Source organism: Podarcis vaucheri (assembly GCF_965113315.1).
Source record: "Podarcis vaucheri genome assembly, chromosome: 17".
Classification (NCBI taxonomy): Eukaryota; Metazoa; Chordata; class Lepidosauria; order Squamata; family Lacertidae; genus Podarcis; species Podarcis vaucheri.
In genome coordinates, this window is record NC_138755.1 from 35,631,590 (window position 1) to 35,648,971 (window position 17,382).

The 17,382-nt window shown below is 45.2% G+C and overlaps 1 protein-coding gene across 6 annotated transcripts; it reads right to left on the minus strand.

The window, feature by feature from the left end:
* Positions 1-239: 239 nt before the first annotated feature.
* On the minus strand, positions 240-15,933 carry APTX (aprataxin). 6 transcript variants are annotated; one of them, XM_082205108.1, is made up of 8 exons: positions 15,850-15,933; positions 13,215-13,348; positions 11,107-11,153; positions 7,914-8,234; positions 6,925-6,984; positions 6,591-6,817; positions 4,565-4,668; positions 240-538 (listed from the first exon to the last, which is right to left on the minus strand). In XM_082205108.1, the coding sequence occupies exons 1-8, from the start codon at positions 15,861-15,863 to the stop codon at positions 384-386; spliced, it is 1,062 nt and encodes a 353-aa protein (XP_082061234.1). In that variant the 5' UTR covers positions 15,864-15,933; the 3' UTR covers positions 240-383. The 6 variants fall into 6 exon arrangements, with proteins under 6 accessions (XP_082061234.1, XP_082061233.1, XP_082061235.1 ...); XM_082205107.1 differs by lacking the exon at positions 15,850-15,933 and adding an exon at positions 15,427-15,777; XM_082205109.1 differs by lacking the exon at positions 15,850-15,933 and adding an exon at positions 15,026-15,368.
* Between the last annotated feature and the right edge of the window lie 1,449 nt (positions 15,934-17,382).

Below are 17,382 nucleotides of genomic sequence, written 5' to 3' on the forward strand. Positions count from 1 at the left end.
ATGTTGAAAACAAGATTACCACCCAGCCCTATTGAAGGGGAAGAGATTTTGGTCACAAGATAAAACCCAATTTGATTTCCATCCAGCCCCACCCGCTCCAAAAGATAAATGCCCTTTAGAAAGGGTTTGAGGCTACTCCTTTTGGTTCCACCTACCCAAGAACACCATGTGCTACCAGAGACATCACAAACCACCCCCAGGCCGCTCCACAATCTGTCGCACTAAAGCAGACCCGGCCATTCTAAATAGTTGCGCCTTTGTGGGCATTTTAATAAGCAACTTGGTATGGGCTTTAAATTAAAATGAGCATGTCAACTTTGGGATCCGGTTAACCCAACAATCAGTAAAACGTAGAAAGCGGATCAGAAGAGCGGTTCTTCATCTTATTTTGGCCAATGTTCCTTCAGGTGCTCTTTTAACTGGGGGATATTTGGTTGCTGCCGTTTGCACACGTGACACTTCAGAGGCAGGTTCAAGAGTTTGGCAACGTCCTTGTCTACAGTTACTCTCCCTTTCCTCTTCACCGTCGCAATCAGATCTGGAAATTGGGGTGGGGGAGAGGAGAGACAGACATGTTTTATTTGAGATTACAGGTTCGGCCACATCTGTTTTGTTAAAGTTAGGAAACGTGTGCCAACGCTTAGCTCTGCTCCCTTTGTGCATGGGAGGGAACTGATTCCCTCTTATGACATTCTGCTGGTGGAAACAGCTGCTTGATTGTTATAAGAATTTAAGGTCTCAAATATATAAATTAAATTACAGATAGGTAGCCGTGTTGGTCTGCCATAGTCAAAATAAAAAAAATCCTTCCAGTAGCACCTTAAAGACCAACTAAGTTAGTTCCTGGTATGAGCTTTCGTGTGCATGCATACTTCTTCAGGTATCTGAAGAAGTGTGCATGCACACGAAAGCTCATACTAAGAACTAACATAGTTGGTCTTTTTTTATATAAATTAAATGTTCATAAATTTACAAGGCAAACCACACGCATAAGTATGTGTCAGGGAACTGCCATCGGAGCCAGAGGGAGAGGGAGGGCTCCAGAGGGATTCCGGAGAGCGTCCCGGGAGGGAGAGAAGCAGCCCATCTTCTGGGGAAGGAAATCAGCGTAGCACCAGGGGAAAAGGGGGGCAGATGGGGGAAATCGGCGAGGTGGCTCCATGACTCCTCACCGGGGACCAGCAGGGAGAGCACTGGTCCTCCGCTGCCCACACCCTCCTTGCACAGAAGGCTTCCACGCAGGGAGAGTAGGCGGCGACTAGGCGTCAAAGAGCTTCTTTGCTGGAAGAAGTTCAAGAAACGCCCACTGACGGATTCTGCCAGCGATTGAGACAGCCACGGGCGAGTGGCTGTCCAGACAGAAAGGGTTCACTCAGGCAACCCACCCAGGTGTGGCGCCGATTTACGCACGGGCAACCCCTAGAACCATTACAGTATGTAAACGTGTCTGAAATAGTACAGGAGAACAATCCTGAAACCATTTTGACTCTCCGAAATTGACCTCAAGGAGGAAGGAAATGGGAAAAACTCTCCTCCATTGTCTTTTGCTTACCTGTCTTTAGGGCATCTTTGTGTGTGAATAAGGTGAGCCTGTGACCTGGATTCAGGAATTAAAGTATTTACCATCACTAAAGACGGCCAGGCTGCCCAAGTAAGCAATCAGTGACCATTATCAGGTATCCTGACAAACAGGATTTCTGTTGTAGACCGCCTCCTTCTGTGATGTATGTATGTTGTTTTGGGGGTGGTCTTGAACTATAGGGTGGGCAATTTCAAAAGTCTATATAAGGGCTTGCACACCATTGTTCTGGGTTCCTCCTCCCTCCTGCGTGTGGTGAGTGAGGACCGTGTTTCAACAGTTTAATAAAGATCAGGCTTACTAGCTGCTTTGCTTCCCAATATTCTCTGGTTGGCCTCTGTTATTTTCTCCTACCGATAGGGAACCCACTTAAGGACTCTATAAGGGCTCTTGGATACCCCATAAGGGAAAAGGAGCAGATTTTGTTTACATCACTATGTGTCTAAATATATCTGTTGCCAGTCCCATTGCATTCTCATGCATCGCTTCCCAAACATGATACAGTGGTGCCCCGCAAGACGAATGCCTCGCAAGACGGAAAACCCGCTAGACGAAAGGGTTTTCCGTTTTTGAGCTGCTTTGCAAGACGATTTTCCCTATGGGCTTGCTTTGCAAGACGAAAACGTCTTGCGAGTGTTCCGATTTTTCCCCGCTCCCCCCTTTTTCTAAGCCGCTAATAGCCTTTTAGCCGCTAATCCGCTAAGCCTTTAATAGCCGCTAAGCCTTTAATAGCCGCTAATCCGCTAATAGCGCTAATCCGCTAATAGGGTTGCTTCGCAAGACGAAAAAACCGCTAGACGAAGAGACTCGCGGAACGGATTAATTTCATCTTGCGAGGCACCACTGTACTGGGAAGATACATTTTGCCCTTGAATTAAAATTGGAGGAAAACAGCATTCTAAACCTCAGACCTGAACATGTTTGCTTTGGGCACATGAAAGGATATGCATCACTCTCCATTGGAAAGAGGCGTGTGACCAGAGCACTAACTCACACAGAGACACAAAAGGAAACCGCTGAGGATGGGGTAATCTGCAATGATCCGGCCAACATCTGATGCAAAGACACAGCAGAATTCTCAGCAGCAGTGGAGGTGGATTGGGGGGAAAGCAAGACCAGGGGAGTGAATCCGTTGCAGCTGGCATATTAACCTTGAGACTAGGTGGCTCAGCCTCTAGTGACTGAGATCTCTGCATCAGAACAGTCCCTCCCCTGGCTCCATGTTATTATAGCAACCCTCATTTACGGGAAACTAAGCTGTGTATACATTAGTGGCCACACAGATGCTGCTTTGAGCTGCTCCATATGCCAGCTGTCTCAACACGGTGATTTGCTCAAATGCTGTGGGTCAAGCAATTTTCTCCATGTGGCAGCAGACTCTCTTTTGGGCTGTTTGTGGCCCACATCAGGTGATCATGGAATAATAATAATAATAATAATAATAATAATAATAATAATAATTTATTTATACCCTGCCCATCTGGCTGGGTTTCCCCAGCCACTCTGGGCGGCTTCCAAAAGAATATTAAAATACTGTGATACATCAAACATTAAAAGCTTCCCTAAACAGGGCTGCCTTCAGATGTCTTCTAAAAGTCTGGTAGTTGTTGTTCTCTTTGACATCTGGTGGGGGGGCGTTCCACAGGGCAGGTGCCACTACCGAGAAGGCCCTCTGCCTGGTTCCCTGTAACTTGGCTTCTCGCAGTGAGGGAACCGCCAGAAGGCCCTCAGTGCTGGATCTCAGTGTCCGGGCTGAACGATGGAGATGGAGACGCTCCTTCAGGTATACTGGACAGAGGCCGTTTAGGGCTTTAAAGGTCAGCACCAACACTTTGAATTGTGCTTGGAAACGTACTGGGAGCCAATGTAGGTCTTTCAAGACCGGTGTTATATGGTCTCGGCGGCCGCTCCCAGTCACCAGTCTGGCTGCCGCATTTTGGATTAGTTGTAGTTTCCGGGTCACCTTCAAAGGTAGCCCCACGTAGAGCGCATTGCAGTAGTCCAAGCGGGAGATAACCAGAGCATGCACCACTCTGGCGAGATAGTTTGTGGGCAGATAGGGTCTCAGCCTACGTACCAGATGGAGCTGGTACACAGCTGCCCTGGACACGGATTTAACCTGTGCCTCCATGGACAGCTGTGAATAACAGAACTGTAGAGTTGGGAGGGACCCTAAGGGTCATCTAGTCCAACCCCCTGCAATACAGGAATCTTTTGCCCAGTGTAGGACTCAAACCCACAATCCTGAGATCAAGAGTCTCATATTCTACTAACTGAGCTATTCCCATTTCATAGCTTCTATATCCAAGATGCCAGTGTGTCTTATATTGGAAAACAATGGTGGAAAGTTCCGGCGTCCTGTTTCACAGCCAGGGGGTGACAGAATAATTCCTAGGGGAATTTCTACACCCCAAACGAGGTTTAATAATAGCTTCCTCTCCCAGGTGTAGCCTGCAAATCTGGGGCGGGTTACTTGGGGCACTGACTGATTTTTAACAGCTACCGTATTTTTCGCTCTATAAGACGCACCAGACCACAAGACGCACCTAGTTTTTGGAGGAGGAAAACAAGAAAAAATATATTCTGAATCTCAGAAGCCAGAACAGCAAGAGGGATCGCTGTGCAGGGAAAGCAGCAATCCCTCTTGCTGTTCTGGCTTCTGGGATAGCTGTGCAGCCTGCATTCGCTCCATAAGACGCACACACATTTCCCCTTACTTTTTAGGAGGGAAAAAGTGAGTCTTATAGAGCAAAAAATACAGTAATTCTCAGCACCCTCGCCAAGCTACACTACTTATTACATGCCTTTTTTACCCTGCTCCCAAGATGGAAAAGATCAGACACCCTCCCACCTGCTTCATCTGCATGTGAAAGATGTGGTCATGCCTAGGTTTCTTGGAGAAAACAAGACAGACAAAAAAAACAGACACTCACAAATAAAGAGTAATTTTAGAAGAGATGGCTTAGGTTGTTGTTGTTTTTTTACCTTTGGAGTCTATGAAGTACTCTGTTGTAAAAGAGTTCCAGTGCTTCTTGGTTTTGAAGCACGTGGAATCAAAATCTTGGCTGATGACATGAAGATGCAGCTGGCTGAGAAAGAAACGCAACAAGGATGTGTGTTATATGTTGCTGTAACAGGTAATGAACAAATTGTTAAAGATGGCCTTTCCTTTTAACAAACGGTAGGAAATTTGTTTACAGCATCTCATACTTACATATTTCAAAAAGCACCTATAAACTGAGGTTTTGGTATTCCGCAAACTGATTTAGCCAATTAACAAACAAGTTAATCTGGTTATAAAACAAGATTACTTCTCAACTGAAAAATAAACAAATCCTTAATTGGCCAACAGACCTAATGATTACAATTAAGCACTTTTAGAGCTTGTCGTAATGTGCAGAATGCCTTATGGCAAGCATACTTTAATTATGCTGTATGTTGTCACTGCGGCCTTCTGAAATAAGTCACTTCTACTCCCACTTCACAAATTTAGAAGAGAAATAGAGAAGCCGTGAGTGGGCTAAATCTGGCCTGTAAACTCGTGGAACGTGCTGGATCCAAAATAGCAGCAGTGGCACAAACACAGCTTTGGCACAAGCGTTCTCAAGGGTTGACAAACTCTGGCGTGTCGCCGGAGCCAACCATTATTTTTCGTCGTTTGCTGCTTCCTTACTGTGGACACGTGTGGGACAAAGTAAGAAACCAGCCATGTGCTACCCAACCCCTCTGCTATGCACCAAATCTGCAGGAGGGAGCAAGCGTCCACAGGGGAGGCAGGCATTCTCTCCAGTGGGCACCCGGCAGAGCGTGCTGGGCACCTGCCAGTTGCCAGAATTAAATTTACAGAATGGGATTTAACTAAGTTGCTGGGTGCGAGGAACAAAGTCCACTTGCCATGGGATTCCCCCCCTCCTTTACCTCCCCCCTTGCGCCCTCTAAATCTGCTGTTGAGGGTTGGGGAAAACCCTGGGAGACTCGCAGGGGGAGAAGATGGAGAAGTCACCTTGTGAGATGGACCTTGTTCATCGCTTGCAGGCTCCACTCTGCTGAATGCCACCCACAGTTGTCTCCAGGGTCTGTGCCTGGGGAGCCCTGGTGTTCATGGCTGTGTACTACCCCCAGTGAATACAAGCTGCTAGGCAGCATGAAAGAGCGCTCTTTTGTTCCTGTCCTGCTTTCAGGCTTCCCAAAGGCATCTAGTCGGCCCCTGTGAGACCAGGATGCTGGACCAGATAGGAGGCAGGGGCGGGTCAGCAATAACTCACACGGCATCAGGGAACTTAACTCTTTATTCAAGGAAAGCCAGGCCAACTCAGTAAGCCAGGCCTAATGAGCCCAGCAACTTGTACCAGTAGATCTTGCCCCTATGAGGCAGTTGTGGGGACTGAAGGTCCCCACTTTCCCATAGTTTAAGGTTACCAGACGTCCCCGTTTCCCAGGGACAGTCCCCGGATTTACAAATCAGTTCCCTGACAAAATCCATCCATTTAGCAGGAAGTTGAAAAGTGTCCCCAGATTCATTGAAAAAAATCTGGTAGCCTTACCATAGTTCCCTAAATCTCCTGCTGCCCTGGGTCCTTCCCAAGTCTCTCTTTGCTCTACTCTCTTCATACCTCTCCTAGTACTGAGAGACCAGGAAGGACAGGAGCTGGTCACAGCAGGAGGGGGAGACCCCCTGGCTTCTTCAGCTGTCTGTCTTATCTTTGCCTCTTAGTTCCACCCCTCTCCAGCCTCTGCTTCTGGGCTGCTTTCTGGCACAGCCTCTTCCTGCTCACTAAACCCTGTTACCTCTTCAGCTTCTGACACCTCCTCCTCCCAGTCTGCTCTCTCTTCTCCCTCTGACCACTCCTTGTCATCCCACCACCAATCCCCTCGTTCCAAGTCTTCTTCCCTTGGGGATTCTCCAGGTGGTTCCTTCCACCACTCCTCTGCATCCAGCCGCTCCATAACAATGGGCCTTCGCCCTGAACCAACAGGGCACAACCCGGTTCCGAACACAATTATGGATTACCTCATGCTGGGAATGGCATGGTAGCCCAGTCTGAAGTGCAAGCGGTCTTTTTCAGGGCACTGCTGGATGACCCTCTCTCCAAGGGCATGCATGTGCTCCAGAAGTTCGAGATGCTCCTGAGTTACTTTGCTCAAGGTAGAGATGGATTGCCACGGCAGCACTAACCAGTGATAGCGAGCTTTCGGATACTTGTCCTTGATAACTACAGCCTTTTCATCCTTGTAGACCTAGCAAAGAAACACATAAGTCCTACGGTCTTGCACTGATTTTGCTATCACAGAGCGTATATATCCTCACGCACCACGGTGACCCAAGTTAGGAATGAGATCCTTACCTGCATATCTGGGTTTTGCATGGAAACCTTCAGACCTTGAGCCCAGTACTCCAAACATGCCTATAGGACAAAACACAGGAACTCTGATAAAATAAGTCTGGAAATGTTCAATGGGACACACTTCCTAGTTAAGTATGCTTAAGACTGCAGCCTAAAAAAGCCAAGTCACATAGCTAAAATAGCTGTAGGAGACACTTGTGGTTCTGATTGCATTCTGAAAGAGCACTGAATGCCAACATATTTGTAACTCTCAGGTCGTTCCTCGGAGCAACAGTAGTAGGCAAATAGCCCAAAATGCAGCAGTACTTTGATGAAGATTAGCAGAAACTCAGATGGTGCGTTCTGTCTCCCCCCATTTCACGATGGCAGGGCCTTGGGTGTGGAACCTATGGCCCTCCACAAATTGCTGGACTCCAGCTCCCATCAGTCCCAGGCAGGATAGCCGTGGTCATGGGTGATGGAGGCTACAGTCCAATATATATCATTTGGAAGACTACAGGTTCACACACACAAACCTCGCCCTATCTGAATGTGTGACTGACAGGCAATCCCTGATCTAGTTGGGAACACCAATTACCCACAAACTGTGAGGTCTGGCAGCACTGTTCAATGTTCTACACCCTACCACACAAACCCAAAAGTCAAGCCCCAATATCAAGGTCTTGCACAGCCCTCGCCCCTACTAAGATCTACATTGCGGACACATCAACAGGGTTATTATACCAGTCTCAGTGTTATAGCTCCCCTCAAAGATTTATAGGAACTGCTTGGGCGAGGATCCTGAGAAGCCTTTAATTCCACTACATTGAAGTGCAACTCCAAGGAGAGAGCAGCAAATGACCACTGCACCAGTTTAAGCCTGTAATGTAGATAAGGCCCTAATGTTATCTCACCTACTGCTCAGGTCCTGCAGTGAAAGGAGAGCTTCACCGGCTTCACCCACCCACTTGTGCTACAACAGGGGTTACCACTAATATTTCCTGGCTCACCTTTTTGTTGACAGAGCTTCCACCTGAAGAAACAGAACTACTGCTGTAGCTGGAATCGCAGGCTTGGGGGGCCATTTGCTCCATTTTTGCGTGTTTGCCTGGCATGCTTTCCATGCCACCAGTCTCAAGTTCATCCTGTGTTCTTTTCCCCCCTTTAGGCTCCACCGTCTCCTTACCACCACAAGCCCCCATTTCCTCCGAGAATTGCACGGTGTACGGGTACAGATTGTTGACGATATGGAGAATTTGCCCTGGCTTCAGTTTGATTTCCTGGTCTTTGCCAATATCCACTAGGTCAACGCTGGTTGGGTTGACTCCTATCTTTGGAGCAAAAGAAAATGCCAGAATTGGTGTTTTGCAACTGAACCAGAACTTTCACACCCCTAAATACCGCATCCATGGAAGGACATGTAGTATTTCCTACACACCCGAACGACTGGCAACCTGGCCATTTTAGCAGTAGACCACAAGTGGGATGAACAAGTCTACTTTGTGGTAGGCGATCCAACACATTCGCTACAACAGTACAAAACTTTAGAAAGGAATATTGCGTTGGATCCCGTGATATGTTAACTTACAGCAGTTCATGGAAATAAATTTGCCTGTTCCCTCTGCCCTGATGGATTCACCTGCCTAACCCCCCCCCCAAAAGCCTCTATGGAAAGAAATGGGGCTCCTCCTGAACAATATGAAGTGGAGCATGCTCTTCCCAATTTTGGGAACCCTCCCCTCCCTGCAGCAGCCCCCTGCGTCCCACCCTATTGTTCACAGGGCAGCCTTCTGGGGAGGCTTTTGCGGGGGGGGGGGGGGCGGCATAGGTGCCAGCAGTGGGAAGGAGTGGATCCTCAGCCTATAGACCTTCATCGACCTTCCTTCTATCGACTTCAGTCTAGAGTCTAGACTAAGATTTCAGTCCTATACATATGTACCTGGGAGTAAGTCCCATGGAATGAGGCTTATTTCTCTGTTGATTGTATAGGATTGTACTGTAAGCCTCTTACAAGGAACAAAAGGGGGGGTCAGATAAATTCAGCTTACTTTGGCTATTCCTCTCGGACGGGTATGAATTCTGGATGAAAGCCACTTTATGAAAAGGAAGCGGAGTGAAATACACTTCCGCCAAGCAGGGTAGGTCTTAGAAACTGGTTGGGCAAAGCAATAAAGCACTCTTGTTACCTATAAAGTCAGTGAAACGTTAGCACATAGTGAAATGTTTGCTCCATGTGACACGGGTTATTTCCACTCAACTGGAGACAGCGTTGCTGGATCTCAGTGCCAATAAAATCCAAAGGCAGCCCAAGGTAATAAAGAGGCTCACAATTGACGAAAGAGGGGTGGGGGTGGGATATGTCCTTCCCAAGGTTCCTGGTTTCGCAATGTACGGAATATCGCTCTTTCAGAACGACTTCCTCATCAGTGCTGGTGATTAGGGATGCTTCTAAAAAAGACCACTTTGATGAGATTTGGTTTCAATTGATTTATTATGTTAATAACAATGCAGAGATGGGCCACCCAACTCATTTCCCATTGTAGAAAGGTTATGTTGGAACTGACTAATAGTCTGGGTACTTTTTCTTCTCTTTTCCTTATCTGCTCTTGACTGAGTCGTGTTATTTGCCGCATGCATTCTGTGTCTGCAAGCTGTACACTTTATATGAACTTTTACAAAATATCAAAACTATTTGTTATGGGGGTTGTGCAGAGTTGTTAAGGCAGCAGAGAGCATTGTTGGCTGCCCACTCTCCACCTTAGAGCAGATTTATGCCACAAGGTGCCATAGGAAGGCACTGGACATAGTAAAAGATCCATCGCATCCTGGTCACTGTCTCTTCGAGCTCCTGCCGTCGGGACGGAGATACAGGACGATGAAGACAAGAACGAGCCGTCTTAAGAACAGCTTCTTCTCCAGAGCGATCTCAGCCCTGAATGGGAAGCCTGGACTTTGAAAGTCATCTAATCTTCCTTGCTATACTATACTGTATTGTTTAATTAGTGTTTTTATGGAGCAGTCAAGTAATTTCGTTGTCCCCGAGAGGAGGCAATGACAATAAAGATATTATTATTATTATTATTATTATTATTATTATTATTATTATTATTATTATTATTATTTTAAAAAAAGAGAGGTGGGGGGAGAACAGTCCATCTTTGGCTTTATTTTTAAACTCTGCCTCCTTCACTGAAGTCAACTCCTGGTCAGAGAACTATGCCCCTCCCTGCAGCATCTAAAGATTGCCTCATCAACCTTTAGTCAGACCCAAACAAAACACAAAGAAAATTCTGCTAGCAGCCCCTCGCAGTCCACCCTTTTCCTGTAGCCAGAAAGAAGCAGCTTCCATTTTGCCCAGGTCTCCTTCCTTCAGGTCAAGTACCATATGGCTGCTTGCCGCTATGGTTGCCTGGGCAATGACCCGGCACAGCTGTGAGAATGGCAGAGAAGTCTAAGCTGACAAAGAGGCCAGTTTCCGAAGGAGGAAGCAGCCGAGTTTTCTAAAGATAACTTAGCTAATAGGTGGGACTTAAAAGACATGGGTTGAATGCAAGTGAAGATGTTCAATCTGTTCCAAACCTGGCATAAAATTGTTTCGAAACAGGGCAATGAATAATGGAAGTCCCACCCCCTTTATTTTACTACACTTTGTTGGGAAAACAACGCCATGTCTTTGATCAGCAGCAGATACACTGCCCTTCCCGCACTCAGCAGGACCATATGTAGCAACTGAAAATATCTCACATCTATCTCCAGTACCACAGAAATCCAGGAAATGGGCCTATATTTGCAAGCTTTGCATTATTCATTTCACTTCCATTTCTTTTTCCAAAGAATGCATCAACATGGGTTGTGGCAAAAGAGGGAACGGACAGAAAAGGGGGAAATAAGTACTCATTACATATAATGCTTAGATCAGCCTTCATCCACCTGGTGCCCCCTCCAGATGTTTTGGACTACAACTCCCATCTGCCCCAGCCAGCATGATGGGAGTTGTAGTCCAAAAACATAGGTTGGTGAGGACAGTGATAGCCCTTGACCTCTGAAAGTGCCGCCCAAAGCTCTTTTGGATTTCTGAGTGCAAAGCGAAGTTATGCTTTCAAAGCAGATGAATCTGGCGCAAACACAAGCATTTCTGCCCTTCCGCTTAAGCTTCATAAAGTGCTCTCAGCATTCCTGCGTGCGAAGGAAAGAAGGACATACCTGTTTAACCTGGACATACCCTTTGTTGCAGTCTGCTTTTAGCTGTACTGAAAAGAAAAGTGACAGAGAGTGACGTTAGGCCTCCCCCCCCATGCCCCAACATTTTATGCTGAAGGGTATACTAACCAGAAAGGACTGGGGATTGGAGGACAGGTTGATCCCAAAGAGCTAACACCTTAATTTAATTTTACTAAATTTAGAAAGTAAGCGGCAGGTGTCCATCAACTTATTCGTGAGCCGTGAAAATCAAGGCCTGCTCTATCAAGCCTGGAAAATAAATTAAGCTCAGGAGTATATGACTCCACGAAGTGCGATCACACTTTACTGATGCCCAGCCTTTCACTCCATCTGTTTCACATCTGTTCCGGAGGACTGAAGGACCCTCCAGAGCAGATATGCCTGCTTTGAGATTTTGAAGGGCGCACAGGGAGAAGTGGAAGTACCACTGTAACACATGGAACCCTGCTCATGCGGCGCTGGATTCAACCCATCTCTCCGCCTCTCCCTATTTACTGGGGATGGCCCTTATAGTCTAGTGCCTGTTGCAGCAAAACACCCATTCTTGCTACGCCCTTTTTTTTTTTTGGAAATGCCTTTTCCAAACTTTATCAGCGTACACACACTTCAGATTTCAGCTCCAGCCCACTCTGTCTAGAAGTTACGGATGCAAAATGTCAGTGTACTGCTTCCCATATCAATCCAGACAGTAAATGTTGGTGAACTGATTGTGTTGCTCTGTAACAAAGGCAACCAGATCAAGCATTCTCTCGACTTACTTGCATTTTATAGCACAGGTTTGCTAACACATCCTGTTTGAAGAGCCAATGCAAGACAGACAACTGCAGGCTATAAATTAATATGATGTTCAAAAAAGGAAAGACCTTTTTGCAACGTGCAGGTGGGGATCTAAACTTATAGAGACCAGGTGTATTATAACCAGTGCATTTTTATGACATTATTTACTGGTATAGAGTATTGGCATCATTTCTCTTTTTGTGTCTGTTTGTTTTTCTGCCCACGGCATTTTTATCAACAGATGAGTTCTGGCACCTCATTTCCCAGGTTCAGTCCCCAATGTCTACACGTAGCGTTGGGAGAAACCAGTGAAATTCCGGAGTCACTGCTAGTCTATGTAGATATTACTGAGCTAAATGGGTTAATGGTCTGACTCATAAAATTTCACAGTTGGAAGAGTTGTCTAGCCCAGCCCCTGCATTGCAGGAGTCACAGCTAATATTTTATTTCTGCAAGACACATACAGGAACCGTATTTCTATCAGCTGGCCTGGCACTGCGACTCGACAAACAAGCTTGTTGTGACGGATTGACTTCTCCACCAACTCTGTGTGCCAAATCAGGTGCAGTTGGTGGAAAGGAGAAATCCAGCACCTCTGCCTCTTAGTCTTTATATGAAGTAACTTCCCGTGCTTCTATTTTGTTCTGCGAAATGTAGAGAATTTTGGAGGTTTTAATGTTACTTTGCATTAGTTCTTCAGAGTGTTCAAAGTATTTCTTGTGGTGATCCATGTTGGTTTTCTCAATCTGATGTGGCAAACAGAGGGTTGTGTCACCTTCCTAATGCAGTTGTACCTTGGAAGTTGAATGGAATCCGTTCCAGAAGTCCGTTCCACTTCCAAAACGTTCGGAAACCAAAGTGCGGCTTCTGATTGGCTGCAGGAAGCTCCTGCAGCCAATCGGAAGCCGCAGAAGCCCCGTCGGACGTTCAGGTTCCAAAGAACGTTCACAAACACTCACTTCCAGGTTTGCGGCATTCGGGAGCCAAAACATCCAGGGCGTTTGGGATCCAAGGTAGGACTGTATTAACAACAGCACAATCCTAACTGTGCCTACTATGAAATAAGTCTTAACATTTTGCAAGTGGGAGTTAGAACTGCAGCCCTAGGAAGTTTAGCAGAAGCTCTCGGTCTTTTAGCCTCTCCTTTAGCCCTATAGCAGCACCCCCTGCAAACTATTTAGCTTCAAATAACTTATGACGCTACACCAAAAGAAATCAATCCTAAGCATTTTTACTCAGGAGTGAGGACTACTGAGTTTAGCGGGAGTTACTCCCTGGCATGTTTAGGATTGCAACCTTCATCTCCACTTTACCTTGTCTTCGGGAACATTTCTTGTCTGTTATCTCCGTTTCGGGCCCACGCCCTAGCATCACCATTTCTAAATGTGGCAGTTTAATTCGCTGACAGGCTCTATCTTTGCTCACAAGCCAACACACACGCATTGTGCTCAGGGGAGAAAAGAAAGAAGGGAAAAATATAAATACTCAGTTTTACTAAGTGAATCTTAAATTCAGCTCCGGAACAAGCAAGCCACACGTTTTCCATAAAATCTATATTTTATTTTACAGTGCTCACTGGATAGTTCTTAATCTTGCATTCAGCGTAGTGGGTGCAAGCTTGTGGAACTCCCAGCTGAGATTAGACAGGCACCCTCCTTGCTGAACTTGACTAAGGCAAATGACTGAGACTTTCTTGCTTCAGAGGGAATATTAAAGTAATGTTTTGTTCTGTGATGAATTGTTGTTGCTTTATTATCCCACTTCCTGTGGTTTGTTTTTATGCACACTGCTTAGAAATGCAAATAATTAAGCAGCATATAAATGTCTAAAACAAAACAAAAATAAAATAATATTTAGAATTCAATCTCTCTGCAGGTGGAAGAAAACCGGGACTTACAGAACACAAATACTTCGTCAGTGCAGAAATAGCATTAAGATACAGAATAGTTTCAAATATTACATGCACAAGACCAATCAAACCTCAACTATTTACCTAAAAATGTCATATTAGAACTGGTAAGATTTAATTTCAAGTAAGTATGCTTAAGCTCCATAAACAAAAATCCTAAAAGGACAAGCAAGCACTTGACTAAACACATTGTAACAGTGTTGTTTATATATATATATATATATACTTGAATACAACCTGTAGAACAATCTCATTACTTTTAACATTTGCTACTTTAACACATTTATTAAGCCTCAGCTTTGAAGTATACCTGTAATTTCCAACTAGCAACCCACAAATTAGTTCTGGTCTCCTACAGGATAATTGCTTCAGAAGGAGGTTCCTTCAGGAGCAAGGTTGGGAATCCGCCTCTGACATGCATATTTAAGATTTTTGGTTGATGAGGCTGTAAGTTTCGCCTGCGACTATTAACCATGGCACAGGGCTATGTGCGTGAATACAAATGCTAAATGAATACAGTTAAGCAGAAGTAACTGTTCATAGAAATTCAGCTATGATAATAGAAACAAACGAATTGTGACTGTAGTCCTAAACATGCCTACCATGGTTCAATGAGTCCTACTTCCAAGTAGACATGTTTACAAATGCACTGTCTATAGTTTCTCCCCTCCCCCCATAAGAAGACTCAATTGTGAAACAGTTATTAATTTGCTTTCATTTTAACCGGGGCTCAGCCTGCAAAGCCCATCAGAAATTGGGAGTAAGGGACAAGAACAAAATTAAATATTATTCTTAGGTTTTCCATTATAATTCCCAATTTCTTACTCAGTTCAGAAATGCAGATGAATCCTGAATAAGTAAATACAATGCCTTGTGCGCAAGTGGATATTTTGAACGGGAAGCAGTGTGCAGCAGCTTCTTTGTGTGATTCAAAATAAATGATTTGGGGTGGCCCAATGGTTACTGTCAGGGTGAGGGAGCACAGCTAGTCAACTCATTCCTTTTCAATACATGCAGGGTAAGAGGAGGGCATCACACTTTACAGTGAGTTGCACACAAAATTGGTTTTAAACTAGATTATCAGCATACAGCCACTTATAGGGGACATGGCGGCTTCCTGGAGATATAGGCATATGATTTGGGGTGATTTCTGGACTGTGGGTATGTTCAAATCCCAGTTCCTTCCTTCAGGTTATTGTTCCGCTTACCACTTACCCAATATTTGAGCTCTTAAGAACTCAGAAGGCCTGCATACTTTTTTGGCTGGCCTAATAAAAGTTATGGCTTTTGCAGCCTTGTTTCCATTTCCCAAGAAATAAATTCCAAGGAGTTCAATGTGCAGTGAACTTCAGCATGAAATAAATAGCTGCAGATCAGGAATTGTGGGTGGGTGGCTCTGGGTAGAATGAGCCACTGCCTGAGCGCACACAAAAGGGTGTGCTGAATTTTCCAATTCCCAAAATGAGGAGTGCTAAACAAAGTTTTAACATGACTTGGGAATTCAAAAGGATTGGTTAAATTAATACAATTCAGTTTTGCTTGGCAAGTAGCATATTACCAAGTACTTGCCTGTTATATCATTTACATTATGTATTTTTATTATTATTTAGCATTACCTGACAGCTTCAGAAGGTAACATTTAAATTATTGGGTTCCCCCAAAGCAGTTTATGTGCTTCACCAAGCGTACTCTCTTAGGAAGCTAAATGCTGCCCGATCACAGAAATAACAGGTTTTAATTCCTCACACCCGAAAACGTATTTTTAAGACCCCCCTCCCACTGAAAAAAAATTGCAAAAATTAAGTTTCTGCCCCTAAAATGACACGCCCCACCCCCCATACTAGCAGGGCAAAATGTGAGACAGGAAAAATGACAACAGATTGGGGCCATCTGGAGATGCTCGTCCTTTTTTCCAGACTCCCTTCCCTTCCGACCTTCGGCACGTCGCCCGCCTCCCACAACACCCCCCAGCGGCCCCGCCCGGCCCCCGGCTCCTCCTGCCCGCCGCCCGCCCGGCCCGCGCCTGAGCTTCCGCTCACCTCCACGCTGCCATCGCCGCCCGCCTCCGCCAGGACGCCGCCGTCCAATAGCCGCTGCCTTCGCTGCCCGGTAGCCAATCAAACCCGCTCTTTCGATTCCGCGTGAGCAGCTGGGAGGCGGACCCAGCCAGGAAGTTGCTAGCTCGATGGAGCTGGTGGTGAGCAGCTTTCAGTATGGGGTGGGGGGTGGAGTGGGGGGGGGTGGATTTCCCTAGGGGTTTGGGGAGCACCCTAGGTATGGTGTGGATTGCATTGCACTAATATTCTTCTCCACCTTATTTTTGCTTAACTAGTTGAATGCAAAGCTTTAATAAAAAAAAATGCAGAAGTAGGTTTGCCAGGCTAATTTTAAAGAGCCAGCTTTTTTATTATTTTATATGTAACGTAATTTCCGTATGCTGTATTAGCAGTATAAGTAGCAAAATATGTTGATATAATTGTATTGTAATTGTTGTAGGAGATCCTACAATTGTGATTGCAAATGATACACTATATCGCGCGGCAGAAATTCTGTGTTTAATCCAAGTAGACACTGTGGTGCTTCTCAGTAGACAAATGTGTGTAATATATATATATATGCATGTGTGTGTGTGTAGGCACACACACAAAGATCACCTTTCTGTGCCTTTGAATGTAATAAATGTTTACGGAAATCAGCTGAAACTTCCTTTTGCTATGTCACAGAGTCCTTCACTGGAAAAACAATTTATTAGGAAGTTGGGTGGCAAGATGTAAAAGTGGGACATTTCATCATTGTGTGGGAGACACAATGTGTGAGCAGGTGTAGCTTGCCTGACAAGTTACTCCTGAAATTTCCTCCTACATAACTATTTCGGGTGTACCGTGAGCTTCCTGTAAAAGTGGCGTTTAAAACTCCACCTTCTGCTGGTCCACAATGTGTATGTTGTGTCTGATATGTTTGTGTTAGCTCCTAGGAACTGTAGTTCGCTCTCATAGAATTACTGTACAGTATTACCATTTACATTTGTGAGTTACTTTTTACACACCCTACAGTCAAGTAAAGTGGTACCTCGGGTTAAGTACTTAATTCGTTCCGGAGGGAAGTAAAAGAAAAGAATAAGGGGGAAATCTGATAAAACTAAGGGTTAGGATTTGCTGGAACAGGTGGGGAAATTGGGATGTAGAAAGGGGAGGTATGGGGAAGTTGGCGAAGTAAGGTTTAAGAAAAAAGCTTATGAAATTATACATGTTTGTTCGTGTGTTTGTTTGTTTGTATTGTGTATTGTTTGTGTTTATAAAAACTGTGAAAAACCAATAAAATTTTTATAAAAAAATAATAATTCGTTCCGGAGGTCCGTTCTTAACCTGAAGCACCACTTTAGCTAATGGGGCCTCCTGCTGCCACTGCCGCACGATTTCTGTTCTCATCTTGAAGCAGTTCTTAACCCGAGGTACTATTTCTGGGTTAGCGGAGTCTGTAACCTGAAGCGTATGTAACCCGAGGTACCACTGCAGTGTATAAATTTTATTAAACAAATAAATAAAACCCTCATGTTCTCCGGGCACGACACA